The sequence below is a fragment of the Chionomys nivalis genome, chromosome 6 (genome assembly GCF_950005125.1).
Source record: "Chionomys nivalis chromosome 6, mChiNiv1.1, whole genome shotgun sequence".
NCBI lineage: Eukaryota > Metazoa > Chordata > Mammalia > Rodentia > Cricetidae > Chionomys > Chionomys nivalis.
Window position 1 is genome coordinate 32155262 of NC_080091.1, and position 25717 is coordinate 32180978.

General features: G+C 38.8%; 1 protein-coding gene across 1 annotated transcript in view; it reads right to left on the minus strand.

Moving 5' to 3' along the window:
* Abca13 (ATP binding cassette subfamily A member 13) overlaps nt 1–25717 on the minus strand; it is a 405330-nt gene that overhangs the window by 74542 nt on the left and 305071 nt on the right. The window contains exons 53-55 of the mRNA XM_057772486.1: nt 22650–22903; nt 18520–18715; nt 15470–15579 (exon numbers count right to left, since the gene is read on the minus strand). Coding sequence (XP_057628469.1) covers nt 15470–15579; nt 18520–18715; nt 22650–22903 — 560 coding nt within the window. The remainder of the gene's footprint in view (nt 1–15469; nt 15580–18519; nt 18716–22649; nt 22904–25717) is intronic.

The following is a 25717-nucleotide window of genomic DNA, read 5'->3' on the forward strand; positions in this document are numbered from 1 at the left end:
TTCCCTGTCCCTATACCAATACAAACTAGTCCTTTACCACCAACCCCACCAATAAACTTCCACATGGGTTTGTTGTACATCATAATTCATTATCGCCACTACTAAACTACCACACAGCCCTCTAGGATACTCTATATTAACCTTTGAGGAAAGGGCTTTTATCTCAGTTTTAGGATTAGAAAACAAAGGTTTACAAGAGAAGTGGTGAATTTCCCATAGCTCAGTAGTGGTAAAATCAAAGCTTAGGCCAAGACAAATTGACTCCAGGATCTAGTTTAAACCAGTGTGTCATGGTGTCACCATATTCCAGGAAGCTGCTGTACTGAGGCATGTGGAGAAGGTCCCTATCAGTTGCAGCTGCTCCATTTTATGCACAGCAGTGCAATTGAAGTGCTCCAGATACGGAAGGCACTCTCATAATCCCATTCCTTCATAGATTAGTGACACTCTCAACTCAGGAAGCCGGGCCATTCCTGCTTATCCACATGGTCCTGCCTATCGAGGTTAGAAAGCTCATAAAGCTCAACTCATCCGTGGAAATTAATAATTTTATTTCTAAGTGAAGAGAGAGCAAGATCAAGAGCCCCACAATGCCCTGTGAAGATGTGCCTCCGCTGGTCTCCAGGTCTCCCAGTAACTCCCGCAGCCTGAAGAAGGTTGTACAATAGGACGACAGAGCCACACTGAATAAAGCATCTTTGAGAATGCTCTACATCCGCATCACAGCACCAGGGCATATGGACATTACTTGTGAGGGGTCTTAGCTCATCAGAATAAGTACATAAAGCAATGACTCCTCGGTAGGGCTCTTTAGTCAAAGGTGTACAGGAAAACAGGCATGTTCTTCACAGCACCATTATAGAGAATCATCAACTCGATCACACCACACACTTAAATGTTACTATTGCCATAAATGTTTTAAAAAGGAGTAGGAAGAACAATGAACAATGAGAAAATTAGTTGCCAATAATTCTAAACTCTGTGATTAAGTCCAGACTTGATGCCTCTCCTTACCATATTGTCTTCTCTTGTGAAATGAAAAAGACAAATGACTTTCTGATAAACTGTGGAGGCCCAAAGAGGCCAAAGGTCAGAGAGTTTGAGATTTTTTTTTTTTCTAGTTCATTCAAAGTTACTGTGTTTCTACCTCAAACAAAGGTCCCACCTAGTGGTAAGTCAGAGAGTTAGGCTCTCTCAAGGCTATTGTCAACAGGTATGGCTAGTTGCCAGACCTTGTGTTCCTGGAATAGGGAAGTAGTTTGTTCCTAAAGATCCAACTAAGTTCCAGTTCCCTTTGTGGAAATAACTTGGGATTCCACCCAGGGAGTGGTTTGCCTACAGAGGGTTTGGTCTAGGGTAAGAGTCCAGGGCATTAGTGTGATGAAGTAGCCCATGACTTTCAATTGGTATGTTAATACAGTCTTTTGTCTTACTCCTACCTTTTGGGGTCGGGGTATATTAAGCAGTTGGAAATTAAACATGGGAGAATTTTCAGCACACACTGAAAAATTCCCTCCCGATACTATCCTAAATATTTCTGTGTTTTATTATTTTCATTCGTGTCTTCATATTCTTTACTATATTTCTAAATTCCCAAGACTCTACTCTGGAGAAAAGTATATTTGTTGAGGCTGGCCGACAATAAACTAATATAGTAAACACTTTCACATACACATGTATATGGAGTCAACCAGTTGGGGACCACAGACCTAGGTATGTGGCATGTGTCTTGGGTTGGGAAGACTGACAGGAAGTAACCTGAGTGTTTTCAGGTATTGGCTTCCTTCAGCAACATGGAAACTACCTTCTAGATACAAAAGGATGATAGTATCCCAACACACACACACCCACACACACACACACACATTGGGGGAAATTTACAGTATAATAAAGACAATTATTAAAATCAAAATAGCATGCTATTTTGACAGGGATGTGGCCAATACACAGTGTAAGGACAAACCTGAGAATTAAGCTCCTGTGTGTTTATAGAACCGACTATGCTTACCACCAACGAACCCAGTAGCGCTCCACAAGAGAAATGAGCAAGTGGGCAATACTGACGTGTACTAAGCAAGGAAATCAGAAATGCCACGCTTTGTTCCTAAGGATGGGAGCATCAGAAGATAAATTCACACCAAGAGCACTTCGCATGAAGTGTCGAGCTTCTATTACTTATTAACATTTATTTGCAGATCAGACATCAACACTATATGCCACAAGATACAATATACAAACTCTCAGATAGCTTGCGGCATCAGAAAATGCATAGGCAAAAAACAAGGTGCCTCACGCTTGTGTTTTAATTGCCTCCCATCCTCAGGTGCTCATTCTGTCCATTAAAGAAAAGGTAGCTCTATATTGGAAGATTATTAGATAATAACAGAATATAGATCTACAATAAACCAGGACCTCAGCTTAGTTTTTTGTATTTAAAGTCTGGGAAAGGAAGCGATTTCTTCCAATATCCCTTTTTATTGCACATTAGCCCTTAATTAGCAAAACGCTAGGAATAGTTCTCTGTCAAAGAACTCTCAGAATTTTCCTCATACTACTTTGTAATGAAGCAGATTACCCAAGATGATTTAATTATTCTGACATACCCCTGTAGGAATATAGGAATTTATTTATTGGTGCAATACAATGGCCTACTGAAAAGTAATAAATTAGGTGAAACACTCCTCCGAGATGTCACCAGAATGATGTTATATACAAAAGATATTTTCCATTAAAAGTCACACATCAACGTTTCATTAAAATTCACATATACAATATTTATCACTAAAAAATCAAACACACACACACACACTAGTCCTATAGGTCTTGAAAAAGTACAATTGTTTTGGAGACAAAAAAATAAACACCATAATATAAATTATATGATTAGTATATTCTGTCTGCACTTGTTGAGAACAGATGCTAAGAATAAGGGACCTCCCAAACTGCCCTTCCCCTATAATCAGATTGATGACTACCTTCATTATCATCGTAGAACCTTCATCCAGCAACAGCTGGAAGCAGATGCGGAGATCCACAGCTAAGCACTGAGCTGAGCTCCCAGAGTCCAGTCGCAGAGAGGGAGAATGATAATATGAGCAAAGGGATTAAGACCATGATAGGGATACTCACAGAAAGTGGGAGCTCACTGACTCTGGACTGATGCGGGAAACTTGCATCAGACAAAACTAAGCCCTCTGAAAGTGAGTGACAGTTGTGACGCTTGGGCAGTCTGTGAGGTCACAGGCAGTGGGACCAGGATTTATCCCTAGTGAATGAACTGGCTTTTTTGGAGCCCATTCCCTATGGAGGGACACCTTGCTCAGTCTAGATAATAGCCGGGAGGGCCCTGGTCCTGTGTTAAGTGATGTGCCCGACTTTGTTGATTCCCCATGGGAAACCTTACCCTCTCTAAGGAGTGAATGTGGGAAAGGGTGAGGGGAAGATAAGGGGAGCAGATGGAGGAGAGGGAGTGGGAACTGGGATTAGTATATAAAATAAGAAAAGATAGCTTAAAAGAAATTAAATATCATGAAAGAAAAAATAATAAGGGGCCACTGCTAGTTTTCAGACTCAAGCATTTTATCTCCAGTGTACGCATATAGCACCTTTCTTGGGGGCAAGTTGCTCCCTTGACACTGGGACACAACCTAAGGGTATAAAAAGCATTTCTCCTTGGAGAACAGTAGAAGGTAAATCATTTCCAACAGAGACTCCTATGCCTGTGGTGGGAACGAGGGGTCTGAAACTCATCTGTGGATGGGAGAAGATGCTCTCACCAGATACTCTCAATCATGAATTTCAGCATGATTGTTGATGCAAGGCCACTTTTATGCTAGATTTTGTCAACACCCACTCTAATGATTTTTGCGCTCTCCCACTCCCCCCGTGCTCCTAGTTGTTTAACTGGAAAGTCCATTGGATAGGAAACAATGTTCCATCTGGGACTCATAATTAGTTCTTGACAGCTGCTGCCTCTGGGCTTCCCCAGTCATTTCGGAGGGGGTGTTACAAAAACCCAATTTGATGATGCTAGCAACTACTTGCTATTTGTTCTATTAGATTTTTTTGCTACATACTTAATAAGTTTATTCATTCCAAAACTGAAAATAGGAATATCAAGACTCTCAAAGATTGTTCTCTGGACAGAATACACACCTACGGCAATATACTATAGAAACAAAGCAAATATGGACAAGCAATATACACACACAACTGAGCATTTCAGTCAGAAACTAAGAACACATCTAAGCATGCCTGTTCTGGGTGATCCCCCGAAAACCAGGGCAGCCCCCATCGAGGGCAGTTGATGCACATTGCACATTGGTGATCTTCCTTGTGCCCCCTGAGGTCAGTGCTACAGCTAAATGGAGGAGCCTTGTGCTAGTTTGTATTTTTGATCAAAAACTCGCTGTGACAGCACAGGTAATATTTTTTTTCTTTTCAAAGAATAAGAGGTTTTCAACTAGATGGGACTCTGTTCTAGGAAAGGATAATTTACATGAGAATTTGATGATACAACAGACACATGGCCGAGGATGTGGTGGCCTAGAATCCTTGTTGAATACAAACAGGCAGTAACATGAAGACTGCTCAGAAGTGTTCAAAGCCTGGCAGTGTCAGTCGAGGAGTCAGGTAAAATGAATACAGTGACCATCACTGGGACTACGCAAGAGTTCATATACAGAAACTTGTACAGACACACCCTAACATGTACATATAGATACATAGAGCTTTTTCTCAAAACTGCAAACTAAAATCACGTAAAATCACATAGGATTTTCCCTTCACTCTTTTCCTAATTTCATTTTGTCACTGTTAATCTTGTATCTACTTTAAAGGGGAAGAAAAACAACTCACAAGCAGCTCCGATATGAGGAGTTTATGACCACAAAGACTCTAATCTGATCTGCAAGTCAAAAGGAGGATTGGGCTTTTGCAAGCAATATGTGAGCTCTGTGTATTTTTATTTTGGTACTATACTTGTTTATGGGAAGCAGACTCATTTGTATATAAATTCAAAAGTGCTATGCCCATAACCTTGCGCATTTTGATGATGCTATAGTAGTTAATAGTTATTGCTCACATGAATTCTGTAATAGTGGTCATTTACGAAAGGAGGAAGCCACAGTCCAAACCTAACAGCTGCCCTAGTTGCGTGCATTAAAAGGCAACAAGCTTCAGAAATGCCAATCTAAAGAACCAAGCCAAAGTTATGGGTTTCAGAAGAGTTTTTGTGCTGTTTATTATTTAATTGCCTCATAATTCATTACATAATAGATTTGGGAAATAAAGCCTGGATAAGAAACAAATGTAAGCTGTAATTCCCCACCGCGATATCATGGCTGCAGAGCATCTCAGCCATGGCATTCTGGTGCTCTCCTCTGATTACAGTCTATCAGGCAAGGAGTTGTCCTGTGTTCTGAAATGTAATCTGTCAAACGAATCCCTTCCCAGGCCATAATGGAAGCCTTCTGTGTGCATATGTCCCAGCACAAACAGAAGAAGCTGATGGGCTCTGGAGTTGTATCTGATGCTACTGAGAAAATAATCTTGCTTTCTTTAATTTACTTAAATGGTATTTTTAATACCAGAAGCAACTAGGAACCATTAGTTAGAAGACTGAATCAAGTTCCCCCTCCTTTGCTGCAATCTGTCTTTTCTTCTGCATTTTTAAAAAGTTTGTCTTCATATTGGGGGTTTTATTTTCACCATATGATGTTATGAAAAGCATCTTACTTTTACTCAAGAGAAGTGTGTTTCCTTGGACTAAGGAGTCATCTGTTTTCTTAATACTGGAAATCTTACAGCCATTATTCCATCAAATGCTGTCCCTCTCTCACGGTCTCCTCTATTTTCAGTCTGAGAGATAATTAAATGCCTGCTGGACTGTATCTTTCCTCACTACTTATTCATTTCTTTATTTTTTAGATAGGCCCAGGTTGACTTTGTGTAAGAGGAGATCGCTCATTTGTTTCCTGGCTACCCAGACCCAAATAATCATACAAAACTATATTAATTGCAAGACTATTTGGCCAGTGACTTAGGTGTATTCCTAGCTAACTCTTACATCGTAAATTAACACAATTCTATTGATCTGTATATCACCACGAGGCTGTGACTTACCAGTAAGGTTATAGTGTCCTTCTCCTTTGGCAGTTACTTTGACTCCACCTACTCTCTCTATATATATATATCTCTCTGTTCAGATTTCCCGCCTGACTTTATTCTGCTAAGCCATTGGCCAAAACAGCTTTATCATTAGCCAATAAAAGCATCACATACACAAAGGACATTCCACATCAACTTTGACCTCAAGGTGACAGATTTGTCTTGGCATGCTCTAAGGGATTCTGGGATTACATGTGTGAACCATCATACCTGACTTGGACCTTCCCTTTCCTTCCTTTTCAAATAACCACATTTTCATATTTTCCCATAAGCAGCAAATAATTTTAATCCAATCATTATGTTTTTATTTTAAATTCAATGAACATCATTTTCAGTCACAGAAATTATGCCATTTTCAAATACGTTATTTGTCCTATTGCCGTAATTCCATATATTCTCTGTGATTGGTTTTCTGGTACATTGCATTCTCTGACAATTCTCATTTTTGTTCAATTCTTAATTTCTATCCACAGAAGACTGGTGCTATGTGTGTAGTGTGGTGTTTGATTTCATGTTCTCCTTTAATACTGTATTTTTAAAAATTAATCGAAAAACCTTGATATCAGGGCTGTGTTTCAAAGAAGTCTCATCTTTTCTTCTTGACTATCTCCACTGTAGACGAAATGTGAAATGAAATTAAAAAAATCTTAAAATAAAAAACAATATTCCAATGGTGTATCAACTTGAAGCCAATTTTTGACAAATAATTTTACTTTCAGCTTACAAATAAAAAATACGTGTCTCTGTCATGTACAACATCAGTGAAATGTGTATACATCATGGAAAGACCTAGAACCTGTCTTTGTGTGATAGGCTTCCCTAGGGAATGTGCAGCTGCTGGAGTCCAAACTATAGAGTGTAAACCTAAAGCTCCAATGTCTGGAGATATTTTTCTTCCTAACTATGAGCCCAGAGAGAAACTGTCAAGAGTTTTCACCATCTTCTTATGCCACTGTGGGAATTTTCAGTACCTGCACCTTCAGGAAGGATGCAGCCCTTCAGAGACCTGACTCATCCATTCTCCTGTGCAGAGCAGCACTACAGCACCCCAACCCTAGTGCCTCTGTCCTAATGCACAGCCTCACATTTGTTCTAGCCATGGCTCAGGCAGCAATGACATCAGCCCTGGCAGTTCTTCTGATCTATGAACATCTTCCTCCTACTTATGACCTCAGGGGAGCACTTGGGAAATAGTTGAGTTCGTTTTTATAATGGGTACATGTTCTATTATTTTAATCTATCTTAACTTATTAAACATCACTTGACATAGTTTAGCAATAATATTTTGAATTAATCTAAGCACCAAATATATAGCAAGAGCACAGCACCTTCCTAATTTCTGTTAATACAGATAAGACAAAAACTGATCTTTTCATTCCATCTTTTATTTAAATTTCCATTTTTTTCAGAGCACAAATTCCTACAAGAGAAATTACTATTTCAAGTATTTTTTATACATATCACCATGTATTTTGTTACCTATCCACATGACTGTTTACTCTGTTTTACTATCTTCATGAAAGTGCGGATAATTTTTTAAATTATCATGATGAGAGATCAAAATACAAATCTCTGTCCTCCAAATTTTAATATTAATGGTAGATAAATACCTTTAAATATTAACCAGTCATTTTTATATTGTGCTATTTTTTAAGACTAATTATGCATTTATGTATAAATGTGCACATATGAGTAGAGGTATCTGAGGAGTCCAAGAACAGACACTGGATTACCTGGATTGTGAGCTGTCTGACATGGTGCTGGAACTAAATTTGGGTCCTCTGCAAGAGCTGTACCCACCTAACACCTGAGTCATCTCTCCAGCTCTTGCAGTGAATTCTTTTATCTTTTACCTATTATATATGATTACTGTTTTTCTCTTTAGATATTTTATATCACTGTAATATTTTACACATGTCTTATCAATTTTGTCTTAGTTAATACTTGTGATCTTGAAATTTAATGTTCTAGTGTATAAATATTTTAAATCTCCTATTTAAACAAACCAACACAACGAAATTTATGTTGTAAATTTTATATTAATTGCTTAGAAAAATGTCGTCAATGAGGAAAAGATGTTCAGTCTATTGTCTCTCTGATTCCATAGATTGGGGTATCCAGCTGGAAAGACACTATTTATTAGAAAACCCACACAATGCATTGAAATACCACTTAATGTCTATTTTTCCAAAAGGCCATGATTAAAATCCTCTCTTTTTCTATCTAAATTTGTTTTAAGCCTCCTCTACCTTCTGGTAAATTAATTAAATCTACCATCAGTCTATACAACTCTGTGAGGAAGAATAATATGAAGACTATTTCCCCTTCCTCCATGATATATACTAATACATAACTATGTAGCCAATCGTGCTTATTATTCTTAAAATATTGTTTTGATATTCTGATTTAAACACCCACATAGACTATGTTCCTGATTCATGTATACTCTCCTTGTGCTACTGCATTTAAATATCTTCCTGCTGTATCTACTAACTCAAACATATTGTAAAAGATATGGCAATATAATTACTCTTATTTTACAACTATGCTTTGTAACAGTGACATAAATTCCAGAAAATTGCTAAATAGTGATGTTAAGAGCCTATGTTCTATGGCCTGTTCTAGTGGGATAAGTTCTACTTTAGTAGTTACTCTGGGACTTTTATTTAGAATCTTTGCATGAAACACAGCCTTACTGTTTGTATTCACAGTGGTAATTTTCTCCATATATATTATATCTCTCTACCTCTGTGTACATTTTCCTCAAATTTTATTTAAGAGGTGTTAATGTATCTATGTGTTCTGTTTTGTTTTATTTGCCAAACTGTCACTCCCTTCCCCTGAAATGTTGCAGTGAAAGTGTGTTAAGTCTGCCACGTGCAATTCATACTTTTTGAAACCCAGTTTCTGAGCATTTGAATTTTAAATAAACAGAACACTTATTGCAAAAATGTTTATTGTTCTGCTGTCTCTCAATCTTGTTTAAGAATATCTCATCCTGTTCTTTATCCATATTTTATTTTGTTCTCTTTGCTTTGAGTTTTCTCTAATAATGGGCATACTAGGTTAGGAAAAGTATAAGATTTAAAGTTGAAAAATTCATAGGTTTTACAGATGGATAAAACTATTGATTGCTTTTCTCCCTTGGTAGTTTGTATTGAACATTCAGATATTATAAGAGCTAGTCCTCAGATATCAAACTACCAGATCAGTTCTAGTTCAATTCTGCCAAGTCTCATATCTAAAGTTGTGGTATCTTCAGCAACAGGGTTTTATTTTCATGTACTGGGAGATAAGCAAGAGGAATGGTAATAACCTATATGGCTGTAGGAATCTCTTAGATCAGCCTGGCAACATAGTCTCAGTGGTGCAATAGAGGCACTTGTATCTTGGAAGTAACCAAGAGGTGTCTAATTGAACTTAAGAACCACTCACTGAATAGAGTTCATGTCTAGTACTAAAAAACTAAGCAACAAGTCATGTCTAGTGTTGTCACAGACCCTAAAGGAGTGCCTACTGCCATTTTCCAAAATCAATATAGTTTATAATTATATTGTAAATATTTATTTTTATATTCTCAGGTAGGTGTAGCTCTCATCCCCTATCAAAAAGGCTTTTTTCTGCTTTAGAGAGAGGTTACTACAAAGATAGACAATTTTTCAAAATGCTAAGAATAAATTACAATAGAAAATCCATATATAAATAAATATGCATGCATGCATGTATGTATGCATGCACCTATAAATGTTACAATGATAATTAAAGAAGGGGCTATGAATTTGAGAGGAAGTGGTGGGACACAAGAAGAGTTAAGGGGGTATGAAAATGATGTAATTATAGTACTCATAAGTGAAATTCTGAAAAAATTACAAAAAATAAAGTTGAAAAAATTCAAACTCTACTATGGTTTTCTAGAGTTTAAGTTCTAGCAAATGAGTTGATATGTTTGAATCTCAGACTCCACGTCAGTCAATTTGAGTAACATATTCTTTCTAAGGCTATTACAACTATTAGGTCAGATCCAGAATTTAAAGACCCCTCCTCCCTTGATGCTTTGGTGAATTAATAGAGTAACAACAAATCATGAGTCTTATTATTAGTATTTTTTAATCCATGGCTATAATTTTCAATAACAGGATTGAATACCTAATCCAAACACCTTCCTGTGTCAGAAAAGGAGACCTATGGCAAAAAAGGAGGCTGTGATAACCTGGAACATATACATCCTGAACTAAAATAATCTAAGCCCCAAATTTTAGCCTTGTACTGGAAACATAAAGTTGATATGGGAACAGGCATGTAATCTCAGCTCTCAGAAGGTGGGCAGGAAAATAAGAAATTCAAGGTTATCCTGAGCTACATAGAGAGTTGGAGGTCTGCCTGAGCTACAGGAGATTCTTCTGTTCCTTCATCACCATCAAAAAACAAGTAAGTGATTCTTGCCAGTCAGGCTATCAACTTGTGATCACTGTCGTTATATCAGGAGCTCATATTTCAAACCAGATCATAATTGTAGGTTTGAAAAGAGTTCTGTTTACACACACAGGAACACAGGCACACAGGATCTCAAATGTGAGATCATTTATTCACTTGTGGAAATTAATAAATCAAACACCAAAACAGAAAAAAGATTGTTCCTGATTAAATAACCACAGAAAGAAACAAAAAATTAAGCCCTACTGCAGTGAACACCTAGGTCCCTGTGTTTCAGTTGTGCGGCAATCAGTGCCTGACTCCATGGGCAGGAAGGGGTACTCCAGCATTCTGGGTAGTTACAAATTCTATTGTGCTACTAATTACCTGCTTAATTCTTTGAATACCAATGTGCAATTAACATTACAAATAATCAAGGTTAAAAATATAATTAATGCAAGTGTGATTTAGTTATAATTAAACTAATTACACAGATATGTAGCATAATAAGAGACTTACAGACCATTATGTGAATGCAAATTTATTCTTCCTTTCAAGAGCAGTTATTTGAATTTCATTTTCCAATTATTTCACAAATGATGGAATGGAATAATAAAGAATGGAGTCCGTGTCCCAGGGATGAAAAAGGAAACCTTATGGCTTCTTATTCCCTTTTAAATTCCAGTTCTTTTGTCCATATAGTCTTGTAAATAGGCAAATTAGAGAGAATAAATAAGATTCTACCACAAACATCAACAACAAAAAAATGCTTTACTTCTTAATTCTGTGGCCATAGGTAGGGAAATCAACACCTAATCCTCAAGAGATTTTCAGTTTCATATAGGTAGGTCCCATTTTAGAATGATAAATGATATGTACAACCAGCTTGGCATACATGAGTATGAATAAATTTGACTTTCTGTTCTCAGACAGACTTTATTAGCAATGTTGTTTTCATGTATTGGATCTGACCAGCAAAGTATAAATGCATACTCTGTCCTTAGATAGGAAAGTTAGATTCTATCAATCTATTAACTAAATTTCAAATGTTTTAAGTATCCACATATTTTTCAAGCAATAATATTAAATATATTGAAACACTGCCATTAAATAAAAATATAAAGTTTTTTCATTGAAGACTCTTTTGATGGGTAATATATCTATCAATCTGTAGAAGAGAAAATACATTATTATTCAAAAACCTTAGTTCTTTTTGCATGACAATCTATGTGCAGTGTGAAGTCAATTTAAATTCTACTAGGGAATTACAGACACAACGCTTTCTTCCTCTCATTCCTCTCATCTAAAACATGTGATAAGTGAATTATTTTCCATATTCATTGCATCATAATTTTTATAATAAATAATCACATTTATTTAGGGGCCCCTGTGAGTCAGAAATGAAGAAAATTCTAGAGGCAGTGCTTAAGACCACTCATGTCAGCCTTCTACATTTGAATCCCACGAGAGCACGAGCAAGGAACTCAGGACCGCGAGGGGTGCACCCACACACTGAGACAATGGGGATGTTCTATCGGGAACTCACCAAGGCCAGCTGGCCTGGGTCTGAAAAACCATGGGATAAAACCGGATTCGCTGAACATAGTGGACAATGAGGACTACTGAGAAGTCAAGAACAATGGCACTGGGTTTTGATCCTACTGCACGTACTGGCTTTGTGGGAGCCTAGGCAGTGTGGATGCTCACCTTACTAGACCTGGATTGAGGTGGGAGGTCCTTGGACTTCCCACAGGGCAGGGAACCCTGATTGCTCTTAGGGCTGCCGAGGGAGGGGGACTTCAGAAATCTTTAACAAATAAATAAATAAATAAATTTAAAAAAAAAGAGAGAAAAAAATAAAATTGCCACACATCTGGTCCCTACAAGGAAGAAAAGACCCAAAAGTCCTTTATGGCTGTGGTAGAAGGGGAGAACAAATTCAAATTCAAAATGAGATCTTCTAGATTTTGGGTTAGAGCAAAGTATCGCTACTCATCAAAAGAAGGGGGTGCAGACCCTGTAGGCCCATTGTTTTTGGCTTCAGTCTCTGTGAGGCCGTATGAGCCCTGCTTACTTGATTCAATGGACTGTGTTCTCCTTGATATCTTCCATCCCCTCAGATTCCTAGAGTCTTTCCTCCCCATCTTCTGTGAGGTACCCAGAGCTCCAAGAAGAACGACCTGATGGAGTCCTCCAATATAGACTCTCTCTCCACTTAATGTCTGACTGTGGGTCTCTACACCCAGAGGAAGCTTCTGTGATGATGACTAGACAAGGCACCAATCTATGACCAATCTATGGCAGATATAATTAAGAATCATTTCATTGATTTTTTTTTTGGTTAGCTATGTTTGGTTTGTTTATATGGACATGGAGATCTTCAGAAAAAATATGAAATCTGAAGAAATGACACATAGAATGATTTTATACATTTTAAACAAAAATCGTTGTTTGTTAAATAATGAATTAATTGTTAAATTAATAAAGGACAGAACAGAGGAATCTCTGTCATAGTGGAGTATGCTCTACACTTGGCACTGAGAGCTATGTGGGCTTGTGAAGCCTAGTGGAAGATAAGGGCTGTAGGCTTGGGTTTTGTTAGTCAGCCCATGACAGTCCCAGTGTCCAGTCTCTGATGTATAGGGTATTTGATTTCTTTCTTTCTTTCTCTTTCTTTCTTTCTTTCTTTCTTTCTTTCTTTCTTTCTTTCTTTCTTTCTTTCTTTCTTTCTTTCTTTCTTTCTTTCTTTCTTCCCTCCTTCCCTCCCTCCCTTCCACCAGCTCTTCTAGGTATATATCATGGCTATTATCTTGTTGTTTTTGTGGAACTCCTAACAGAGGGAGCATGTGTGTTTCTGACTCTTTGGCACGCTCAACTTGTCCAAACTAGATAGGAGGGTTTTGCCTTGTCTTATTGTATCTTGTTTTCTTATATTTTGTAGTTGTCTTTTGGAGGCCAGTTTTTTTTATTTTTATTTTTTGAAGGGAAATGGAAGGGGAGTAGATCTGGGGGAGAGAGGAGGTTGGGGGGAACTTGGAGAAGTTGAGAGAGTAGAAACTGTAGTTGGAATGTATTGTAGGAGAGAAGAATCTATTGTCAACTAAAACAAAAAATAAAAACTTCTATGATATTCTCTTACTCATCTGCCTGGTACTACTTTGGTTCCTAGACTCAGTCAAAGAGTCCACATAAAAACTAAGGGAGAAGGGGGGCTGGAGAGATGGCTCAGAGGGTAAGAGCATTGCCTGTTCTTCCAAAGGTCCTGAGTTCAATTCCCAGCAACCACATGGTGGCTCACAACCATCTATAACGAGGTCTGGTGCCCTCTTCTGGCCTGCAGGCATACACACAAACAGAATATTGTATACACAATAAATAAATAAATTAAAAAAAATTAAGGGAGAAGAAAGAGGAAGAGCTACATTGAGATGTTCCTTGGAGCAATGCAGTTGAGGCCAAACACCCAGCACAAACAAGGACCCAGTGTGATAGGAGAGGGGATGCTGATTAGAGAACAAAGGAATTTTGTAGAGAAAAGATTTGGGGTAGTATTCAGATAGGAAATAAATTATATTTCAGCTATACAAAAGATTTCAATATAAATTAAATACACTAAAATTATGAATCTTTGGAAAAGACAGGTAACAGCTTTATGACCTCAGAAAGGGAAGAGCTACTTGTAAGTCCCTTAAGGTATGCTAGTTAATGGCCATCCCACACAGACTACTTTAAAGGCCAAGCCCAACCCCTTGAGGTGCATGAGTTGCCAGTACAACCCCACCCAGACTACTCTAACAGCCTTAACAGTAGCTTCCAGTGCCTCAAGATGCAGACTGCCAGGCTCTGCCCTACAGAAATAAACCCCAAAATCAGGCCACAAAATCCCACCAATCCCAGGCCCATCATAGAATCCCCACCCCCCAAAAAACCCAACATAAAGCCTGCCTTTTCTCAGATTTTTTTTTTCTGCTTCACTCTGGAGCAGAGGCAGCCACCCTCCTGTGTCTTTCTTAATAAATTCTTGTGTGAGGTTTGTTGTGTAGTGTGACTTTGTGGCATTCCTTGGCATACCAGGATACCTCTCCCTCCTCTCCCTTCAGAGCTGCCACACGTGCACTGGGGAAACCTTTCCCTCAGAGTTACAGCCCTTATGCTACTCAAGGTTCCAAAAGCCACAAGTAAGACAAGGGAACAAAATTAACTTCACTATAACTGCTGAGACTATACACACACACACACACACATATATATGATATATATCATATATATATATATATGATTCATTACAGGAACATAATTAAGAATTTCTATTCCAATAAATGGCCAATAATAATAATAATACCATTTAAAAAAAACAAAAGGTATATCAGGCAAAAGTGTGTAATGTACAAATAAAAATGAGATCTCATGTCAATCAACTTGTAGCATTAATTGGGCCAAAAATCTGTGGGTAGCTAGGGCATAGGCAATAAGGGAGAACCTAGTTCTATTGTTCTGCTAAATGGACATGGTGCATCTTTCTACACTTATAGATTATAGCCGAAACCAGATGCATGTGAACACATAGATGACAGCCAAAACTAGATGCAAACACACAAGAATGTCAGCATACTTCAATTAAAAATGGCAGGCATGATGCATATATTGACAACAGATTTTAAGATTGGGAAAAATATCTTGTCTTCTTGGCTACAAGGGTTGAGCTCCGGTCCCTGATACTGACACTGGGAGATTTAGTCACCCCTTGGGTAAGTGGCAAACAGAAAATGAGACTGGAGGAAAATAGTGTTTCTAAGCTTATTTCCACAGACTTGAGGGGATACTGGGGTTTCCAGGGATTTGATATCATCATAAGAGGTACAAAAAAATGATAAAATCCGAATCATACCCCTGAGGAGTTCTGACGACAGCATAGCCTGAACTTGGTGGAATTTCACCGGTCAGAATTTTGAATGTTGTGCTCTTCCCAGCGCCATTCACTCCGAGGAGCCCAAAGCACTAAGAATAAAACATGAAGTTAGACGCAAAGTATGGAGTGAAATCAATATTATATTATTACAAATGGCCTTTGCTTTCACGGTATACTGATGCTTCTGACATGTGATGTTGTTACAGTGTGGAACATGCTACTGTAAAAAGGCACTTTATGCTTCAAATACTTTTGTGGCAATTGTGCATGAAAACATCAGCACTAATTTAAAGAAAGATAAATTTGGGTATATAAAGCTTAACAGAATGAGTAGTAAGTAACAATAATCCAAATGATCCAGAGATAATTGTGATAACATCTTTGGAAGGTCTGTCACTGCAGAAGTTGCTTTCCTTTTGGTTACATTTTTGTATATTTTCTAAAACTAGTCTATTTTCCACTCTGAGTAACCTACACACACAGATATATATATAAATATATATATGACATATATATATATATAGAGAGAGATGGAAATGGGTGGATAAAAAGTTAAATAAATAAATGATAGAAAATTGATTACCGGATGGCAGATAGATGATAACTGATAGATAATAGATGACGATTATATAGACTGATTGAAGATGATGATGGATAGATAAATAGATGATAACCAGGTAGATAATAGATCTTGTTGGTAGCTAGATACCTTTATTTTTCTATCAAAGAAGCTGTAAATCCAATTTATACTCAAAGCCTAAGAAAATCCTGGTAATAAATAAGGAAACAACCTCCAATTTCATACTTTGACAGTCAACTTGTTTCTTTCTTCAATCTTATCTTACATTCTATGTGAAAACGGCTTTCTAACCCCATTCTCTAGACTGGGTACCTGTTTTGTACTTCTGGGTATGATGTGCCTGAGACTTCTCCTTGGAACACCAACCAATCTTCCCAAGCATGTTTTCTCATGTCTGAGTGCTAATATCACTGACACCATCTAGCTTCCTCCACATGGAGATCATACACAGTGACTGTTTCTGTGTTTTGCCTTCATGCCCACATATTACTTACCTTCAGTATGTGCCTCTGGACAATGTCAATAACTTTAATCACCATGTGCCTCAGTCTCCTCCCCATCCATTTTAAGGGTCCATCTCATGCCAGACCTGCCTTGTGTCACTTCTATCAGGCCTACCATGCCTGAGACTTAAGATATCCTATCAGCCTGTTCAGACCACATCTCTGCTTTAGAGCCCAAGCTAACCCTGCCATTGTGATAACAGTCTTCCACACTCCTGCTGTACATCACTAAAGCCTACGACTCTGGTAATTTCTAACCCTGTCAAAACACAGGATAATATATTTGCTTCTGGTTTTCTAGTTTCCAAACAGCTCGTTGATTCTTAGAGGGACAGGGATGCGCATCTCAGTCATCTCTGCTTTCTTCACAGGTTCTTACAAGGCGCTGTCTAGGCAACCAAACTGTGCTGTGCATAAAAATTGTAGAAAGGAGATCACACTACAGTTTGGATCCTGAAAGTCCCTAAAGACTCATGGGCTAAAGATGTGGTCTCCAGACTTGGAATTACACAGGAGTTGTGCCTAATTGCAATTTTTGATCAATGATACTAAGCTCTTGCGGGATATTGGAACTTGGTCCTTCCCTTCCTATCTTTTTAGCATCTGTTCATGAGGTGAGCAGCTTCTCTCAGGATGCTTTCCTATCTTCATGAGGTGGACCATCACAGGCCTGAAGCAATGGAAACTGTCGCAACTGATCTGAACTGAGATTTTTTCCTCTTCTTCTTCAGTTGATTGTAACACTGACAACAAACATCCCAAAAGAATCTTCAAATATGAAAAACATCATGCCTACTTCCAAGGCTGGCTTCCTTCCTTCCTTCCTTCCTTCCTTCCTTCCTTCCTTCCTTCCTTTCTTTTCTTCTTTCTCTCTCTCTTTCTTCTCCTTGGCTTAAAACAGCCATGGATAGATAGTAAGAAAATTAATATTGATTTAAATTGATTTAACTTTAATTCAAAATTCAATAATGTTAGATCACAGAGCTGGCAAAATATCAGTAGAAACAAAAGCTAGGAAACAATCCTTAACATTTTGTCCAGTTGTCCTAGAAATCATGGTTCTAATCTAGGTCACTCCTAAATTGCTTTACCTGGGTCTCTGGGCTTCTCTGTACCCCAGAGTACTCATGTCTGGCTTATTTGCTCAGCAGGACAGCATGGCTAGCAATAAGAGAGCCATATAACCACTGGGTTTCTCCAAGCATGCAAGGTGCCTCTTTATTTCTAACAGTTAATTAAAGATAATCATTTCCAGGATTGATTTCCCTTTATGGATTGAGTCCAAATAAGAGTCAGTTTATACAGCTTCTGCCAGTTCTGATAGAAGATTTCTCCATAGCTGCTGTGGTATGTGTGATCTTAACCCTCTAGAATAGCACGTGTCTAGATCAGTGGTTCTCAACCTGTGGGTCTTGACCCCTTTGGAGTTGTATATCAAATATCCTGCATATCAGATATTTACATTATAATTCATAACAGTTATGAAGTATCAACAAATTAATTTTATGGTTGGGGTCACCACAACACGAGGAACTATATTAAAGGGTCACAGAATTAGGAAGGTTGAGGACCAGTGTTCTAGATGGATTTAACTGGGCACTCAAGGAAAACTGCAGGCTAAATAAATGGAAGAAGTGGATTCCTTCAACTGGATGTTTAAGATATTTGTACTTAATAAAGTCATCCCAAAAGTCAAATGACACTTAAAAACCCCAGATACACAAAATTTAAAGAATCATAAAACAAAATAAAATTTGAATCAGTCAGCAAATTTCCACTACACTAAGATCCTGTCTCCAACTTTACCTTTGTGACATGGTGGGAATCTCTGGAATGCAGAGGCTGCTTTTTGTTGTGATTTCAGATATTCTAAGACTACCCCAGACAGAACTACAGCCAGAGTTCACAGGTTCCCAAGAGAAATGGGTAAGCACTGCAGCTGATACCTCGCCTCGTGGTATGGCCAGACTAAGGTCATGCACGGCAGTGGTCTTCTGCCTGAAAACACTTCTGTAGCTCTTACTGAGGTTGCACAACACAAGAATGTCCCCTCCGGTCCTTCCTTCAAGCACCCTTGTTTGCTCCTTTTCAACATCTGTGTCCTTAGCAGACTTGACCGTGTCCTGCGGGGCAGAGTGGACCCTGGGAAGATAAAGACGGAGTTAATTTCCTCTTAGAACAGTCCCGAGATTGTCCCCAAGTGACCCCTGTGGAGACAGAAGACAGAGCCCTCAGAACATCCACCATAAGGGCATCTTAGCCCTATCATCCCGATTACCAGGGAAAGTCAACTCCTTTCCACAATCAAATGACATACTCTTGTTAGCAGAAAAACCTGTGAGATGTCCATGCTAAGGGAAGTTTTTAATTTGGGGGATAATAAAGTCATGCCAAGTGCCAAAAATATTGATCACATTACTATAAAACACTAACTTATATAGCTATTTTGGTAGTAAATCATTTATTAAATATTTAACAAAATAGATTGCGTATATACCTTATATAAATACCCAATAATTAAACTTAGAATATAAATTGGATTGCATAAAAGGGTTAGACAGAAAGTTTTTGCACATCTTGCATATAGCATTCAACAGATATTTGATATTTGCCAGTTGATACAATTATCATTGCAACTAACTGGTTCTCTCTGAATCTGGGTTGGTAGGTCCTCATTAGGATTTCCACTGGGTATTTTTAACTTTCAAGTAAATTTTCATTTCTCCAGCAAACTATAATGTGTCTGCATTTTAATGATTAGGTACAAACCAGTCACACTGTTCATATTACACTCCCATCAATTTCCTTGTTTTCAGTGTGATATGTGGTTATATAGCATATAATCATCTATTCAGAGAAAAAGGAACATTTTTAAAATATTTTTTTTTTTTGGTTTTTCAAGATAGGATTTCTCTGTAGCTTTGGAGCCTGTCCTGGAACTCCCTTTGTAGACCAGGCTGGCCTCGAACTCACAGAGATCCGCCTGCCTCTGCTTCCCGAGTGCTGGGATTAAAGGCATGCGCCACCACCGCCCGGCTTTTTAAAATATTTTTTACAACTCTCAAATTATTTCAAAACAATGGGGTACTAGAGTTAATAGCACTAAAAGAGTACTATAGTTAGAGCTAAGAGAAACCATTCACTGTCAGTCCTGGTGAGTCATGCCAAAGACTTAATCAGTGTTATTTTTCCACATCTAAAATCATCATTTTACAAAAATATGTATGATTCATTGCACATATAATACTGATGAGAAAAGATGGTTAGATCCTCAGAAGGGTCTGATGTCACTTACATAATATTTGAAGACATATAAAATTAATCAAAAGAGAAAAAAACTTGCGAGTGACAGCTATCCAGAGGGTGATTACTTAGGAGCAGAAAGTACGGTGGGCACAGAAAACATGGGAAGTATTCAACTTAGCAAACCAAAAGGGGATTCACGAGTTAATTCATTTTATGAAACTCGATCATCATACACTTTTCTGCTTGACTAGAATTTCTCCTTATTAGATAAGGGCTACCATCAGCATTAACCTTCTGCTGATAACTCAATGGTCTGCATCAAAGATTCCTACCCTCTCCTCATGAGAACTACCTGGAAATTTTATGTATGTTTATTGATCATATCTCCCAAACTAAGCAACTCGGGGCTTCGGGGAGGGACCAGTTGGCACATTCTTTAACTCTTCTCACTCTGATGAGTGGAGGACAAACAAAACCTTGTTGGTTAACAGCCAAACAAACCAACTTCCGAATTCTTCCACCTCCACTCAGCTGTCCTCTAATCACAGGGTTACAGAAGGACCCAGGTGGGCAGGAGACACAGCAGGCCTGTCCCAGTAATTCATCACAGCGGCTATCTGGACTATATGGCTGTTCTAACTCTGCCTGCTTAAGGATTAAGGGAGCACAGCCAAGTTCCATACTATAACATAAAGAGGCAAGACCTCCCACAAACACACCTATGTGGGCTGTTATCAGGCCAGGGCTGTGTGCAAATGGAGACCTGTCACCATGAGACAGCAGAGGTGCGCAGGTGGAAAACAATGCAGCTTAGAGAACAGCAGTAGAGTGGGTATCACCTCTAGTGCCCAGGATGTGCTGGTAACACTTATATGGTGGAAAGAGTAGGCTCTATCTGGTTCCCGTGAAAGGACAGGCTTCTCCCACTCTCCTCCACTTTCAGCTAAAACTGGTATAATTCTCCCGAAGAAAGACTTGCTGAGAAACTTGGCTATTCATATTCATCACTGATTAGTGACTGAGCTCTATTTTGGATTTAATTAACAAATTGGAGCTCACAATCCTTGTGACACTGAGTCACAAGGGAGCAGAAGGGTAGACAGTGCCTCTGATCCCTGCCCTTTGCGTCAACATAACACAAATGAATATTTGCTGTGGATATCGAAGATCTTGTTCTAAAGTAGAGCCCAACTAATGTCCTCTATGATGTAAAGGTAACACAAAGTCTTTTCACTGAAGAAAACTCCTTTGATAATGCAGAAGGATTGAGAATCCTGGAAGCTGCCAGAGGGATTCTCCATTGTGGGTTTTAAACGGAGTGAAGTATTAAGGATTATCACAGGAGCAATTACATTTAACAGGTGTTCCAAATTCTACTCCAGAGTTAGTCAGCTATGGGAAATCAGCAAATTCCAGAATAATCATGTCCAAATTCAGAAGAGTTTGGGGATTTGTATTCAAAACGGTTCACTCCTTTAGCAGCCTCGGGTTATTATGTAAAGAAATACATCATGGAATGAAAAGAAAGCAATATATACAAAGGGGTTGCCCACCAATGTTAGCAAAGGAGCTTTATACTCTGTAATAGATTCTTTAGTGACAAGGTGGTAACAGATTCTCCATAAAGAATCCCCTCATTGAGAGACTGTCTCAGAAAATCAAAAAGATAAAATTAGAGGAATGGGGGTTGGGAAGAATCTCTGTCTGAAGTAGGAATCAGAGGGCCAAAACCAGAGAGAGGATAAGTGCATCAAGTAGTGGAGGGGAAAAACAGAGAACCTGCACAAGAAAATATACTTCCTTGTAGATTTCAAAGGTATTTTAGAAATACGTTTGTATTTATTGGATGTGTATGAGTGTTTTGTGTGCATGTATAATCTGTGCATCATGTTTGTGCTTGGTGTCCTTGGAAAGCTAAAAAAGGGCATCAAATCCCCCAGACCTAGAGCTACAGATGATTGTGATCTGCCATACGGGTAGTGGGAATCGAACTAGGGTCTACTGGAAGAATAGCAGTGTTCTTAACCACTAAGCCTTGTCTGACAAAGTTACCTTAAACCGTGTGTGTGTCTGTCGGTCTGTCTCTGTGTGTGTGTCCGTCTGTCTGTCTGTGTGTATGTGTCTATGTCTCTGTCTCTGTGTGTGTGTGTGTGTGTTTGCAATCATCCTGGTGTATCTACATTATCTACACACACCATTCTCCTCACTTAACAAAAACAAGGACAGAAGGAACTGCATTTGGCAAAGTCATGTGGTTTCTGCACTAAAGTCCTACACCTTCCTGACTCTAAAATTAGTCACATTAGTTATAAAAATTAATTACTTTATGGTATCAATCAAATTCACTTTTGGTGTTACAAAGTAACCAAAATGTTGAGCAATTTCAAAGTGGATATAAATTAAGATAACCAAATAATTGAAAGGAATATTTAAAGGTTGGCACCTTATCTTTGGAAATTCTTTTCATTTAGTTGGTGACTCATACTTTCCCACTAAACAAAAAAAAAAAAATAAAAAAACATAAAGCCGGGCGGTGGCGGCGCACGCCTTTAATCCCAGCACTTGGGAGGCAGAGGCAGGTGGATCTCTGTGAGTTCGAGACCAGCCTGGTCTACAAGAGCTAGTTTCAGGACAGGCTCCAAAACCACAGAGAAACCCTGTCTCGAAAAACCAAAATAAATAAATAAATAAATAAAACCTTTAACTTATTAGAATCATTCATAATAATGCCACTAAGGCACATTCCTCTACCTTGCAAGCTCCAGATAGACTTTTCCTCACTCTTTATTCAAGAGTCTGAGGCATTAAGCATCAGCCCTTCAGGACATACCTTGGCCATCGTAGAAGGTCTCCATGTACCAGAATCCTCAAGAGGAGAAGAACTGTGCCCTGCAAGGTCAACTCCACGAAGATCCAGCCCAAGAAATTCATCTCAAAGGGACTTACATAAGAATCAATGCCAAAGTTGTGAGTTAGATCGTACTTGATCTGATTATAACAGAGTTCTATGAGCCCTTGACCCAGGCAGAATTGAGGAAAAATAGTAAAAACCCACTTGAGCACATTGTAGATATTCTGCAAATTCTGTACAGTAAAAGGGAGAAAAAGATGAAATTAAAAGCTATTTCCTTTTTATGACATATAGTAATAACTTCCTATTGTCACTGGTTGAGGCTGTTTTGGTCCAGTCTGCTCTATCCCCATTATGCAGAGACACTCTCAGACAGTCATGGAGCCAGATAGGATTACTCCTGAGATCCTGTACTGTACGTCTCACTAGGTTTTGTTTGATAAGATCTATTGTCCCTTTCTCCCTCCTCTCCCTTTTGGACTAGGGATGTGTGTCCTATAACTGCCCCATATATTTGATTGTACTGCCTCACAGCTGGAGAGAAGCTGGGATGAAATATATGTTTGAGTCTCACCCATATTTGAACCTGGTGAAGTTTATAGAGTAGAGAGGAGGTTTTTATGCTTTAGAATTGGGGCCATAATAAATGAGCTGTTTTGGAGCTACTGTGACAGAATGAGATTGTGATCCCGTCCTGAGAAAACCACAAGTCTTGGGAATCCAAGGGCAGAATATTATGGGTGGAATACCTCTACCACTCACAAGATATGTGTGTTGAATTTTTATCCCCAGTGTGGTAGCTTAAAAAGTCGGGCCTTTCAAAGGTAGTTCTGGGTAGATGAAGACAGCGAGAGGAAATCTATACAATGAAATTAGTGTCCTTGTGGGAAGAGAATGAGCTACTAGCCATCTCTCCCACTTTTCACTATGTGAATACGTTAAATGGCAACTACCTGCAAGTCCATAACAGGTCTCTCAGCAAAAGAGTACATTTAAAATCACATTGATCTATGCCTGAGTCAATTAGTGTACTGCCTGAAAGAATTTCTGTTATCAGTGACAGTCTGAGATAGGCAGCTTTGAACCTGGGAACTGATAATTAATGAAAGGTATGATGACATCCATGCTTTTACAACTCATTTTAAGAACACACAGTGATTTTTACACAAGTGTTAACAAAGACTATGCAATGTGTGAATGCTGAATTAATAAAAAAGCACAGAGATTCATGGATTGACAAATCAATTGATTTGGGAATAGAGGAATTGACACATATTAATATGTAAACAATAAAAACTGTAGCCTTTAAGCTGTTAACATCTTCTTGGTTACAGCAAGACAAAAGACATGCCTGACCTTGCCTGAGAACCCAAGACACATCATTCTTTAGCAGTATTTTGCCAACAAGGAAAAACATTGCATTGGCACAGCAGTCGGCATATGCAGTGGTTGGTACTGGTTATTCTGGCTATGACCTGAGAGCACAGAGGCTGCTTTTGATATCTTTCACTACTTTTACAAGTTCATAATGCTTTTTAACATGAAATGAACATTTGATGTCAATTAGAATGAGTATTTTAATAGTGTTAAATAGCTTCAGCAGACACTATTACATTAAGGAGCAAAAGAAAGAGAAGGATCAAAGTAAATCCAGCTAAATCCCCTCAATTCCTAATTGCTGAGTGACTCAGACCATTTTTTTTTCCAAGAAACACCCATTGCCTGTTGATTCTTTCAGGTGAGCAGTGCCGTCTATAATTGCAGATCACAATGCCTTTTCATCCGCCATGCTAATAGAGTCTCGTGGATGAAAACCCTCCTGGCTAGCCTCCTCTTTAGTGTAGGTGAATCCTCCGAATGATTGGCCTTCCTTTTCCTTTGAGAGGTGGCTTACCCCTCCTCTGCTATCGAGTTCCCCTAGAGCTTCCCAGGCTTTGGGTTGCTCCCAATTCGATCAGTATTGGATCCAGTTTCCTTCCCACCACAATTTACAGCACCCTCATCAACCCGTGGCACATTAGAAATCGATGGGGTGGAGTAGGGCCTCAAAGCCTCCTCTGCCGACTTAAACATTCTGCTCAAGTTAAAGCCAATTAATTGTTCAGCGAGCTGTCTATTTAAAGGCTCAGAATATTAATACTGATTAGTGTCAAACTGAATCTGTAAAAAAAATCACTGAGATAGATCATTGCCCTCATTGAATGCAAAATAGATATTTGCATACCCTGCTGCTTCTACACAAACATGAGGCACAATAATAAGAGATAATGATGGCCAGTATTTGAGAGCCTATCAAGTCTGGAACCCAGTCACAAGGAGTGAACCTGCCCCAGTGAAGGCAAGCCTCAGCCCCTCTCTCCCTGGAAATGGGAACAGCAGCCTTTCCTTCCACTAGCAGCACTGCACCACTCCCAGATGAATTTTACAAATTGTGGCTCAAACACCTGGGAACTACTGAGCCAGCAGAGAGTATGAGAGCAGCATAGGAGCTTAGGAGCATTATATGCTCAGAGGTGAGAATAAAAAGCAGAAAAAGAAAGGGCCAAAATATGGGAGCTAAGGAGAAGCCAGCATCTGCAGTCTGTTCCTATAAGGCACACTGGGAATGACGGCTTAAAGCAGAAGCCAAGGGTAAGGGAAGACTTGTTAAGGAGCCAGGGCAGAGGGAAAATGGGAGGAATAAATGGGATGCATCCACAGAAGGGATTTCAGCTTGTCCCTAATGCCTGGTAGACATTTCCCTTGCAGGGAAAACCACTCCCTGGAGAACAGCTCATGTTCAGGGCAGTGTTTTTCTCTAATACATGGTAAGACACTAATAAATTCCATGAATCTTTGATACCATTCTTCAGGCACTCTATCATGTGAGTGTGGACAGGGCTGTGTCCCATATTACCTAAGATTTCAAAGCAGGACACAGTGACACTTTGACATACTTTATTGTATTCATTCCTCTGCCACCAATAAGTCAACATCTGAGAATCTCTGAGAATCCCAGAGCAATGAATACCTAAGTGGTCCTGCCATGGCTATGGAGTACCTCCCAT